The 11,484-nt window shown below is 36.5% G+C and overlaps 1 protein-coding gene across 1 annotated transcript; it reads right to left on the bottom strand.

Annotated features, from left to right (window-relative positions):
* Nucleotides 1-1,726: 1,726 nt before the first annotated feature.
* On the bottom strand, nt 1,727-2,053 carry LOC311173884 (protein BEX3-like; the record flags this gene model as incomplete). The annotated part of the gene is made up of 1 exon (XM_084237966.1): nt 1,727-2,053. One exon carries the CDS (start codon nt 2,051-2,053, stop codon nt 1,727-1,729), a length of 327 nt encoding a protein of 108 aa, XP_084094092.1.
* Between the last annotated feature and the right edge of the window lie 9,431 nt (nt 2,054-11,484).

Below are 11,484 nucleotides of genomic sequence, written 5' to 3'. Positions count from 1 at the left end.
AAAATCAGCTATACCATGGCTGGGGACCAGGAGAAATAGGAAACTCTCATCACTGCTGGTAAAAGTGTAAATTAGTATGTATATTTTGGATAGGAATTTTGCTATATCTAAAGCTGAAAATACATGTACCCTATGACTTAGTAATTCTACTTTTAAGGAACTATAGTTCTCAAACTTCAGCGTGCAACAGAATCACCTATTAAACAGAATGCTGGTTCCCACCCCTAGCATTTCTGATTCAGCGGTTTGGAATGAACCCAGGAATTTGCATTTCTACAAGTTTCCAGGTGATTCATATAAGTTAATCCTAGAACCACATTTTGAGAACCACAACCCTAGAGAATCTCTGCAATACAGGACAAGAAGACATGAAAGAACAAGGTGTTCAACGTGGAATTGTTTATAATAATGAAAAACTAGAACCAAACTAAAACTCCATCAGGAAGGAACAGATAACTAAATTGAGTTATTTCCACAGAATGAAAAGCAATATTCCAATATTTAAAATTAATGAACTAGATCTATGTAGCACCACAGAAATGAGAGAAAACAAAAGGCTGATGAGAAACGGCAAATTCGGGAATGTTAATGTGTAATACATTATTTATGCAAATTTAAGATTTATATATTATTCACAGATATATACATATAGTAGAAGTATAACAATGACAAGCAATGCATCAGATTCACTGACAAGCTATGAGAAAGCAAGTGAGATGAATGAGACTGGTTAACATTTTATCTGTTTATCTGTTTCTTTTAAAATGATAATCTGGGGCAAATATGACAATACAAATGCCCATTTAGCTTAGAATGATAGCTACTTGAATGTATACTATTCTTGGTACTGTTCCACTTTTTTAAAAAAAATATACTGCCATAGTTATAGGGATAATGTAAGGATATGCTTCATTATATCACATTGTCTGGCTTTATAATACTGAAGGGAGAAATTTCTTTACTGAATGCTTGGCTTGTTTTCAGCCATAGACAAGACAATATAAATCTTATAACTGACCATGTTGCCCTCTTTGCTTGGTTACTAGGAACTCTGATACAAATCTGTGAGCCACCTCTTTAAACTATAAATTCATATGCTCATTCTATATGCTATACTAAATATAGGATCATATACTCATTCTATAATAGCTTTATTATTTCCTTAATGTTATTAATTCCTTTGCTTAATTCCCCCAACTGTTCATTTTACTCTTTTATATATTAGGTATTTTTGGAAATGGCCTCAAATCCTTTGTAGAAAGAGGTATAAATGAGTAACCAGAAAATCACTCCATTCACATTCACTAGTTACTTAAGTAATAAGCATGGAGGGATTAATAACATATATTTGCACCCTCTCAGAGTGATACACTTTTTATTACTAGAGTCCCCACTTTGGTTTTAAATACTAGTCCATGGGCATTTGAACTAAAGCATCCTTTGTAATCACAAACAGAGTTAACAGTCTTATACACATAATGTGCTTTTTTTTTCTTCTTCTTAACTGCTTTATTAACTTTACATATTTTCATGCAAATGGGTGAAACTATTGTTGACAGAAAAAAAGACTGGTGCAAAGGCAATCTCCAATTAGAAGCTGCTAACATAGGACCCACCGACACATGGAAATTAAAATTACCTAAGGTTTACAGCAAACGAATCAGTAAAGGCTTATTAGGAAAATGCAAGGAAAAAGAACAGAACAGTGGGACTCACAGTATTAATTTTATGGAAACTGGCAGGAGTCAAGGCATAGGTAAAATTCATCATGATGGTCATGGTTATTTGTGAGCTCCCCCAGAAGGATACGCAGGCAATTCCGTAACTGCAGCTCCCTAAGTTTTCTCCTGATTTCTCTCATCTCCTCCATGAACATTTCCGTATCATCTCCATCTCCACCCATCCTGTCATTGACCTGCCTGTTGGGTATGGCCCACCAGAAATTAGGGGCAAGTCGGCGAGCCCGTGCCCTCCTATTATTTCCTGCTGGCTGGTGGCCTTCGCCCCCTCCCAAAGGGCGGTCTTCCTCTCCCTTCTGCATGGGCTGCTCCATTTCTTCGTTTTCCTGGGCCTATCCTTGCCGTTTCCTCCTCTCAATTCTCGCCAGGGACTTGCAGACCTGCTCCACTCTCCTGGGGCTGATGCCAGCCTGCCATGCGCAGGGCAGGGGGACCTGGTACCTAGACGCAAGTGACCTAATGTGCTCATTTCACTTAAGCTAGCAAACTAAGCACTGCACTGGCATTTGGACTTCCTTGGTTCATTCAACTTTAATTTCATGGTAACATCAAGAAAAGAAAGTAAATGCTAACTCTGATCACCTGTGATCAAGGTAGGTTTGCATTTGATGGAAAACACATTCTCACAAAATGCACCTTATACAGTTTTACAAATCCCAGGTTCATTGCTGCCAGTAGAGGATAGAAGGAAATTTCAAAATTCCCATTTAAAGCTATTTTTTGGGTGGGTTGGGAATGAAGATGTGAATTTCACATGATCGTTCAGAGCGTAAAATTTGGCTCTCGAGGTGTAGAGCTCTACTGAGTTCTTAAAATACTAATCGATTTTATTTTGAAGTTAAGAAAATACTTCAAATTTATCTAAAGATTAAGAATAAGAATTCTCTAAGCCTAAGAAAAGGACAAATTTTATTTTAATGTCTTAATTGTTGCTACCAAACCATGCTCCATTATTATAACCAGAAAGAAAATACTACTGTACTTTGATCTTGGCCATCTTTTTCTTTTTTTGCTTCTCACTTATTCTGTAGCCAAGTCCTTTTTTAAAAAATTACCTTTTTCACAATTTTTTAAAAATGTTCAAAACCCAGTAGATAGTAGAACTGGAGAATCATCCTTAGATTCTGAGGAGTTCTAACCACACAACCTGCTGGGAGGGAAATTGACTAGGCTAGCACAAGTCTAATTAATTTCACTCATAGCAGGCACTATGGGCAAAGTGTTCATCAGCAAAGTGGCCTGGTGTTACAGGAGGTCTCCAGCACTTCATGCCAACTGCTGTAGATGCCCAGCAGAAAAACAATCTTAGAGGAGGTCTATTTGAGGGTCATAGTTTGAGAACCTTTGTAGGAGACAACTTACACCAAAATATATTGTTTCCGGCTTTAAACAAGTTAAGACAAGACCATCCAAGTTCTCTAATGAGAAATTTATTTTCTAAAGCTTAGCAAACTTCCCAATATGCTGACAAGTCTGAGGCTGAACATGTCTGCTATATATCACCACTTATTTTCCTGTTCACTCTATTAAATCCTGACTTACAAGGTTATACCTGAGTCACACCAAGAAATAAGCCTTAAAATATCTCTGTCAACTTTACACTGCTCAAATTCCAATGAAAGTAGTATCACAGTTAGCAACTAATAGTAACCTCTAACAGAATGCTTCCCAGCAGGTATTATGAGACTAGGAGATGTCATTAATCTTTTTGACAAGAGATTCAAGTCTATCAATATGATATGATTTTTTTTAAGATTTATTTATTTATGCATACAAGAACTAGGGTAAAGGCCAGAGGTGCAGGAGGTAAGAGGATTCACCAGAGACAGAGTGGGGAACAGAACAGGCAGATCTACTGAAATACACTGCTGAGGGGAGCAGCGGGAGAGACAGGAGAGGTCTGCTGAGCCATTTGGGTAGCTCCCTGGCTGCCGGGATCAAACTCATACAGGGCTGCAGAGTCTGAGGATAGCTTCACAGTGCTATGCTTATTAACCCCTTGTGTCACCAGGTATAATATGATTCTTAACTAGAGAGTTAAACTTTGGAGAATATACAGAAGCGAAAAAGAAAATATATTCATGCGGTCAGAATAATCTGTGCATGTGTCAAGCACAGAAATGCTTTAAGTCAACCTACATGGTGTACTTCTTTTCCACATTTGCTTACACTTATGAAAATTTCTGTAACTTTAAGTTCCTTAAAGGGAATCTGCAACTATTTTGCTTTGTACTGCCTTAGCATCTAGCATTGCCTGCCTAGAACAAGGCATTCCGCAAAAATACTTCGATGACAGAAACATTTATCCAGTTGCATTCAGTTCATTAACTTTTTCTGCTTGTTTCTTTCACATATCTTTAGAAGAAACCTCTGAACAGCACTGAGTATATTGAATTTGCAATGTAATAAGAATCATAAATTTATTCACAAAGCTAAAAACTCCTAGGCTGGCACCCTCATGTATCAGCCCTGGCAAAAGTGAGTTTTTCATCAGTATCAAGTATATCTTCATTCTACAAGGAAAGACTGGTTGTAATTTCCTTCATTTTGAAAACACAAATCAGTAATTTGAACTGAAATCTTACATAACCAAGATTTTTTTAGTATAGAGAGTGAATTCTCTGTATAGCAGGGGGAATGTCCCAGTAGTTTAAGCTGCAGTACATGCAGAACTATGCTTGCTAAAAAATGTTACACAGACATCTTGTGCAGTTATTTTTTATCTTTCTTTTATTCCCTATAAGCATTCTTCCATAGTCAAGCTAATTTAGTCAACCAGAAAATTAAAAAAAAAAAAAAACCACAGGCATACTGCATACATGGTATCTATGAGTTAGCCTTATATCTATCTGTCTTAAAATTACAGGAAGAAAATTATAAAGATAATAGATTGAACAGTAAAAACTGTTGTTTTGTATGCCAAATTGTTTAGCAATTTTATGTGATTTAACATAATACACAAAAACATACAAGTTAGATGGCTGGAAACATAGCTTCCTGAGAAAGGACTGTTTGTTAGGGACTTTTTAAAAGCCTATCACTTTTTTTCTTTTGGTTTAAAGCCTTGTACAGTTTCCAAGTAAGGATAAATCCCAATGTCATAACTATTTTAAACCTGAGAGACATTTGCCTTCCAAAACAAAAGCTGCCAAAAAGATTATTGACAGGGGGAAAAAAACCCAAAAACCCTACAGAAAGTGTTGGGTATATTCATTTTTGAAAAATTGATGTTATCTCAACAAAATGTCTATGTTTCTTCCATTACAGCGTCCTTAATCATATACAGTTAAGGAGGTAATAATTTCTCACTATCCCAATGACAGATTAATACAGGTCGTACTAGTTTCCTCTCTATAAGGTTTGAATGATTTTTGAATATCTGTTATGGGTAAACTTTTTGCAGTTCAACCTAGTTTAACAAAATGTTAAATGTACTTTTTTGTTCAAACTTAGAAATGCTTCTTAAAATGAACTAATGACAATCATGATGGGCCTCAATAAACAAAGGAAACCTGGGGTTTCTCCTATTTTTGTCAGGTTTATGCTTTGAAAAATTACAGGAAGAAAATTACAGGAAATTACAAATTAAAGATGACTGCATTTTTTTAAAGATTTATTTATTTATGCATACAAGAACTGGGGTACAGGCCAGAAGTGTGGGGGGGGGTGTGTGAGAGGATACACCAGAGACAGTGGGGAACAGAACAGGCGGACTGACTGAAATACACTTCGGAGGGGAGCAGCACGCAAGTCAGGAGAGGTCTGCTGCACCATGTGGGTAGGGATCAAACTGGCCAGGGATCAAACTCTTGCCGCTTTGGCTGCGGAGAGCTTCATAGGTTGCGTCTTAACCCTTTGCGCCACCAGGGAGGCCCAGATGACTGTATTTTTAATGTTGCTGCCATATGACCCAGCAATCCCATTCCCAGGAATCTACTCAAAGGACACAAAAACATTCATTTGAAAGAAAACCTGCAGGCCTATGTTTATTGTAACATTATTTATAATGGCTAAGATATGGAAACAAACTAAATGCCCCAAAACAGATGAGTGGATCAACAAGATGTGGTATATACACACAATGGAATACTATGTAGCAAACAGAAAAGATAAACTCATGCCATTTGCAGCAACATGGATGCAGTTGGAAGGGATAACAGCTCAGTGAAGTCAGGAGAAAGAAAAATATTGGATGGTTTCACTTATGGGAGGAATAGAGGGAAGCTGAACAAAGGGTCAGGGGGAAAAAAGGACAAAACTAGCAGACACATTATAGATTCAAGATATATAGGGGGGAAGAGGGAAGGAAAGGGGTCAAAACTGGGCAGAGGGGAGGGAGAACACAAGGGACTATGATGATGGCTCATGGGTAACATGGCGGTGGGAGATTTTTGGGGATTTCACCTGAGGGGAGAAATCAAATATTGTACAAAAATGAACAATGATGTAAAAATAAAGATGACTGCACTTTAAAAATTGAGATATAATTGACATATAACATTGCATTTGATTTTGTTTTTTAAAATTCTTTAATCAAGAAGAAAAGAAGTCAACGATTTAATAGAAAATGGCCAAAACCCATGTTTTAAAGACATGGAAACACCAATGATTCTTAAAAATATGAAAATGTGTTCCACTTTCATTCATGGTACGAAAAATGTAAATTAAAACACTCACTGGTTTACCCAATGAATTGGCAAAGATCCAATTAGGGTAAGGGGAACATTTCTGGGCCTCCCTGGTGGTGCAGGGGTTAAAGACAGTGCTATTGAGCTATAACCAGTCACTACAGCATGAGTTTGATCCTCCGCTGGTCAGGGAGTAACCCATATGGCACAGCAGACCTCTCCTGACTCACCTGCTGCTCCCCTCAGCAGAGTATTTCAGAAGATCTGCCTGTTCTGCTCCCCACTCTCTCTGGTGAATCCTCTCACCCCTGTACCTCTGGCTTACACCACAGCTCTTGTAAGCATAAATAAAAAAATATTTAAAAAAAGAGAGAACATTTCTGATTAGAGTATAAATTGTTAACAAACTCTATGGAAGGAAATATGTATCAGAATGAATAAGATATGCATATGCCCTTTGATCCAGCAATTCCACTTTCTTTGTTTTATATAAATATATTTATATATATGTGAAGGAAGGAAGGAAGGTGGGTACCTGGGTAGAAAGGAGGATTCCCACTGTATCCCTTTTGTCCTTTTGTATTTTGAGCCATCTGAACATACTACCTTTTCAAATAATAAATTAAAAAGGAATTAGCAGCTTTTACAATTAATTTTTCTAAGTTGTAAGATGGTTTATAAAACCTATTCTTGTGAAAGACAAGATAGGAATTCTTCAGTGGTTTGGCTTCCATTGCTATCCAAATAAAATCTACCTTTTGTTATGACCAACATGTGTGTTTAGACCACCATGTCAAGGCCTCAGCGTACCTCCCATCTAACATTATTATCAAGCTATCACCATGCTTAACAATTACCATGCTTTAGTCACCCAGGCCCTTCATTTTATTCAGTTGAACACATCGGGCTCTTTCCTCAGTCTGGAAAGCTCTTTCTTCCCTCATATCTTTTCATAACTGGCTTCTTTAATCTTAGGTCTCCCATTAAAAGCAATATCCTCAGAGAGATCTTCCCTGACCCCCTGACCTGAAATAACCTCCACATCTAGCCTGTCCCTCTAATTACATCACCCTATTTTATTTTCTTCTTTATTGCCACTGTCTGAAATTATCTTGTTTTTATTTCTCTTGTTCACCGTCTTCCCCACTAGAATTGAACTCAATGAAAAATCAGCATTTCTTATGCCTAAGTGGTATCATAAAAGGCACTCAATAAATATTTGTTCAATAAAATTGATGTTGATAACTGGGCGTTAACTATATTCACTGTCTTTTGGGATCAAATTTTTCCTTAATGAGTTCTAGTTAAAAGGTTAAAGTTTGAAAATTAGCTAAATAAGTAACCACTACAGGAAACCAGGCACACTTTTCAAAAGAGAAAAACCAATAGTACAGCTCACTCTAATTTTCAAGAATTTGCTTACAAAACCCAAACTCTTCTTTGATTTAAAAAAAAAAAAAATCCAGAAAACCTGGGAGAAAAAAGGTGCCTGAGGGCTAAATGGGGGAGTTCCTGAACCAACAAAACAACGGTAATATAAGCACATTTTCCAGAATAAGTCAACCTTGACTTATAGGAATAACCACTGTAGCAGCTACACCTCTAGCTACACCTCTAAAATATTTCAAGTTAAATTTTATACCAAAAAAATTGAGAAAATTGAGGCAGATTCTTAGCATTTACTTAGATATGACTATAATTTTCATATCTGACATTAGGGTTATCCCCTTAAAATAAACACGCAGAGAAAAATGAACATAAATATCTATGTGTATAAACAAACATATAAGCACATATATAAAAACATATATACATATATATCTTTAAATCATGTCTAGAAACCTAAATTTCTTCTGTATCAAGCTAAGATGTAGAACATATTTTCTGCTATAGCCAAACACTTATCTAATTAAGAGCCGAACTGTTCTTGCAACTTATATATAAAGAAAATTCAGAAGCAAGTATGGTATTATGTATGCATGTCAGCACCCTATGCATTTGTACATAAAAGGCTTATTTCTTCTTTCTCCTCAATCTAAGTGTAACAAGGGAAGTTTTATAGAAAAAGTCTTATTAGTAAGGCTTATCCAGACAGTCAAGATGAAGATGAACAATGTAAGTGAAGGAATCTCAAGTCACAGAAAGCAGCGGGATAACCAACAATGCTCTCACTGACTCCCAAACCTCAGTGTGTGCTGTCTGTTTACAGCCTTATAGCCTTTCTCTACAGGTTATAAATAACTACAAAATGTCCTTGTCCCCAAGGAGACCTTACAGACAGCTTAAAGGTTAAAATATGGAACAGTTCACACTTTGAATGTAACTTTTCTAGTTAGCAAAAAAGTCAGAGAACATAAAAAATTACTGCCAATTTAAGTTAAGGGCTGGAAAATCTACTCTCTCACCTTAAAAACTATTCTTTATGTAAGAGTTGTTGACATAGACACATTAGTATAATTCCCCACACCAAAAACATGCCCAGTGAGAATAAAATGCCTGCTTTGCTCTAAATGCAAAGGTCTGTCCTGGAAAGGGGCAGATGCCAATAAACAGTCTTACAGGATTGCTTGCATCCCTTAGATCTTCCAAAGAAGTTTTGAGTTTTTGTTTTGCCTTTTAACATAGGCACAAATGATTACTGAGCTAAATACATCTACATAACAACATCTGGGGAACAAAATTAGATATAGGTTCCTGCAGGACAAACCATGACTGCAACAAGCACAAGTTGACAAGGTCTGGGTTAATACCATGAAGTTATGTGGTAGCAATTCAGATGATAGCTATGCTACTGTTCTTAATTACAGAACCTCTGCTAGGAGGGAAAAAAAACAAACAAACCCTCCAACCACTTAAAAAACACACAAACAAAAAGATAGGGTTCATCAGATTAAGTTTCTCCTCACATCACCTTTAAAATCCATCACTTGGGAGATGTCTGAATGGAACAACATGAATCCAAATCAGCAAACAAACCTGATTATAAAGGGGCTATTTCACTTCAAAGTAGACCTCAGTTCCAAAGCAAAACACCTTTAGAAATGAAGTTAGATAGGCAGAACCAAACAATCAGCAACTTCTCTCTTCCCACAAATTATAATAGTGTGTTTAGTGCACTGACTGGCTTAGGCAAAAATCTCTAGGGCCACAAAGAGCAACCTTAGGAAAGATGAAGATTTTAACACATCCCACATGTTATCAAAGACTTCTCCTCTAGGTTGCAAAAAATTATTCTAAAATAAGAACTTGAACAGAATTTAAAAGGAGGAGGAGAAGGAAGAAGAGGGATACAACCTTATGGCTAAGAGGATTCTACTTATTATATAGTCATATTCCCATAGCTGTTTTGAGATTTGAGAGGTTATGGTGTTTCTCCTTCTTCACTCAACTATAACTATGAAGAACCTTATAAAATTCAAATAGCAAACAGGTGAAAGACTTGGCCCAAACACAATTTAAGCATGTCCAATCTGCAAAGAATTCAAATACAGAAGTCATTTCATGAAACAAATAGGCAAAAGTTGCTTAACTCCAGAGGGTCCTTAGCCTTTAATAGAAATCAAATTCAACCTCCAGTTCTCTTTGGTCATCTACACTTTAGTTAAGCCATTTAAAAATACTTCTTGCTAATACAATTTTGCGACAGAAAGGGCCCAAAGAATGCTTACCAAATAAAGTCTAAATTGGTGTTAGGGCATACAACTTGGAATATATTCATTAATTTAGAAGCTGAAAAGGCCCACCTGCTCAAAGGATTTGGTATATTACACAAAGGCAACCAATTTTGTTCAGCACTACTACTGTCTAGCAGCACAGAATTCAATATTCTCTGGAGATACTTTTCCTTATGACAGACACCTAAACCTCCCACTATGAATGAGAGATGAAGGTATATGTATGCTTTAATTTTCTCCTTTAACTGCAGCCTTTTTTATTTACGCATACAAGAGCTGGAGTGTAGGCAGAGGTGGGGGACGGGGGGTTAGAGGATTCACCAGAGACAAAATGGGGAGCAGAACAGGCAGATCTACTAAAATTCACTGCTGAGGGGAGCAGTGGGCAAGACAGGACAGGTCTGCTGCACCATGTGGGTCAGCTCCCTGAAGAGAGATGGAATTCATGCTGCAATGGCTGCCAATAGCCGCATAATGGTGAGACTTAACCCCTTGTGCCATCAGGGAGGCCCAAACTATACTGAACTGAAGAAGTCTGATGAGTGTACACATATACCCATACCTCTTCCCTATAAACCAATGCAGAAAATAAATTCTCTCTCCTTCTAAAGTTGTTAAAAATAAGCTAATACCTATGTTAATGGTAACACTGTAAAGTTAAATGGGACAAAGGAAATTCTAAAATTCATGACCCAAGGAAAAAGTAAAACCCTCCAGGCACACAAAACAGGGAAAAGTTATACAGAATGTCTGTCTTCACAGAAATTCCCTGGCTCCCAATGATTTATATTAGAAATTAAAAAATTAAAATGCAGTAAAACCTATTTTTATCCAATAAAACTCTGTAACAACCTATCAAAAAAAAAAAGCATTTGAAACAAGAACTTCATACCACAAAGTAAAAAATTTACGACGCTATCTAGAATAACAGAGATTTTAAGTTACCTATAGAGAGATGAGATCTAAAGTACATACACAAAGGCAATCTAATCAGAATCAAACTCCTTTTATAGAATAAAATCAAGCCCATGAATTGCTTTAAGGTATTGTCTTTTGTAAGATATAATTCTAATTTGCCTGAAGATTTTTTTCGAAGGAAAGAAACAATCTTACTCTATGGTCTTTATATCACATATCATCATCATTGATTAAAAACAAAAATCCAAACATCTTCCTTCCCCTCCACCATTAGTGTAAAGCCTTATCACATAAACAGTTTTCTCCAGAGAAGATGTGAACAAATAGTTCTGGTTTACTCCAGGAAAGAACATTACAATAAAACTTCTTTTGAAGCCACTCATGAAAAAGATTTTCTTAACACTATTTGTAATGTTCATTATTAAAAACAAACCCAAAAAACTTACATGCTTACCTTATGTGACTTCCAACTTTACATACTATTTGCACTGAAATGAAGCAGTAGCTTATACTCAAGATGTGTGT

The sequence above is a fragment of the Talpa europaea genome (assembly GCF_964194135.1).
Source record: "Talpa europaea genome assembly, chromosome: 7".
Taxonomy (NCBI): domain Eukaryota; kingdom Metazoa; phylum Chordata; class Mammalia; order Eulipotyphla; family Talpidae; genus Talpa; species Talpa europaea.
The sequence above is the reverse complement of the archived record's forward strand: the minus strand, read 5'-3'. Positions and strand labels throughout refer to the sequence as shown.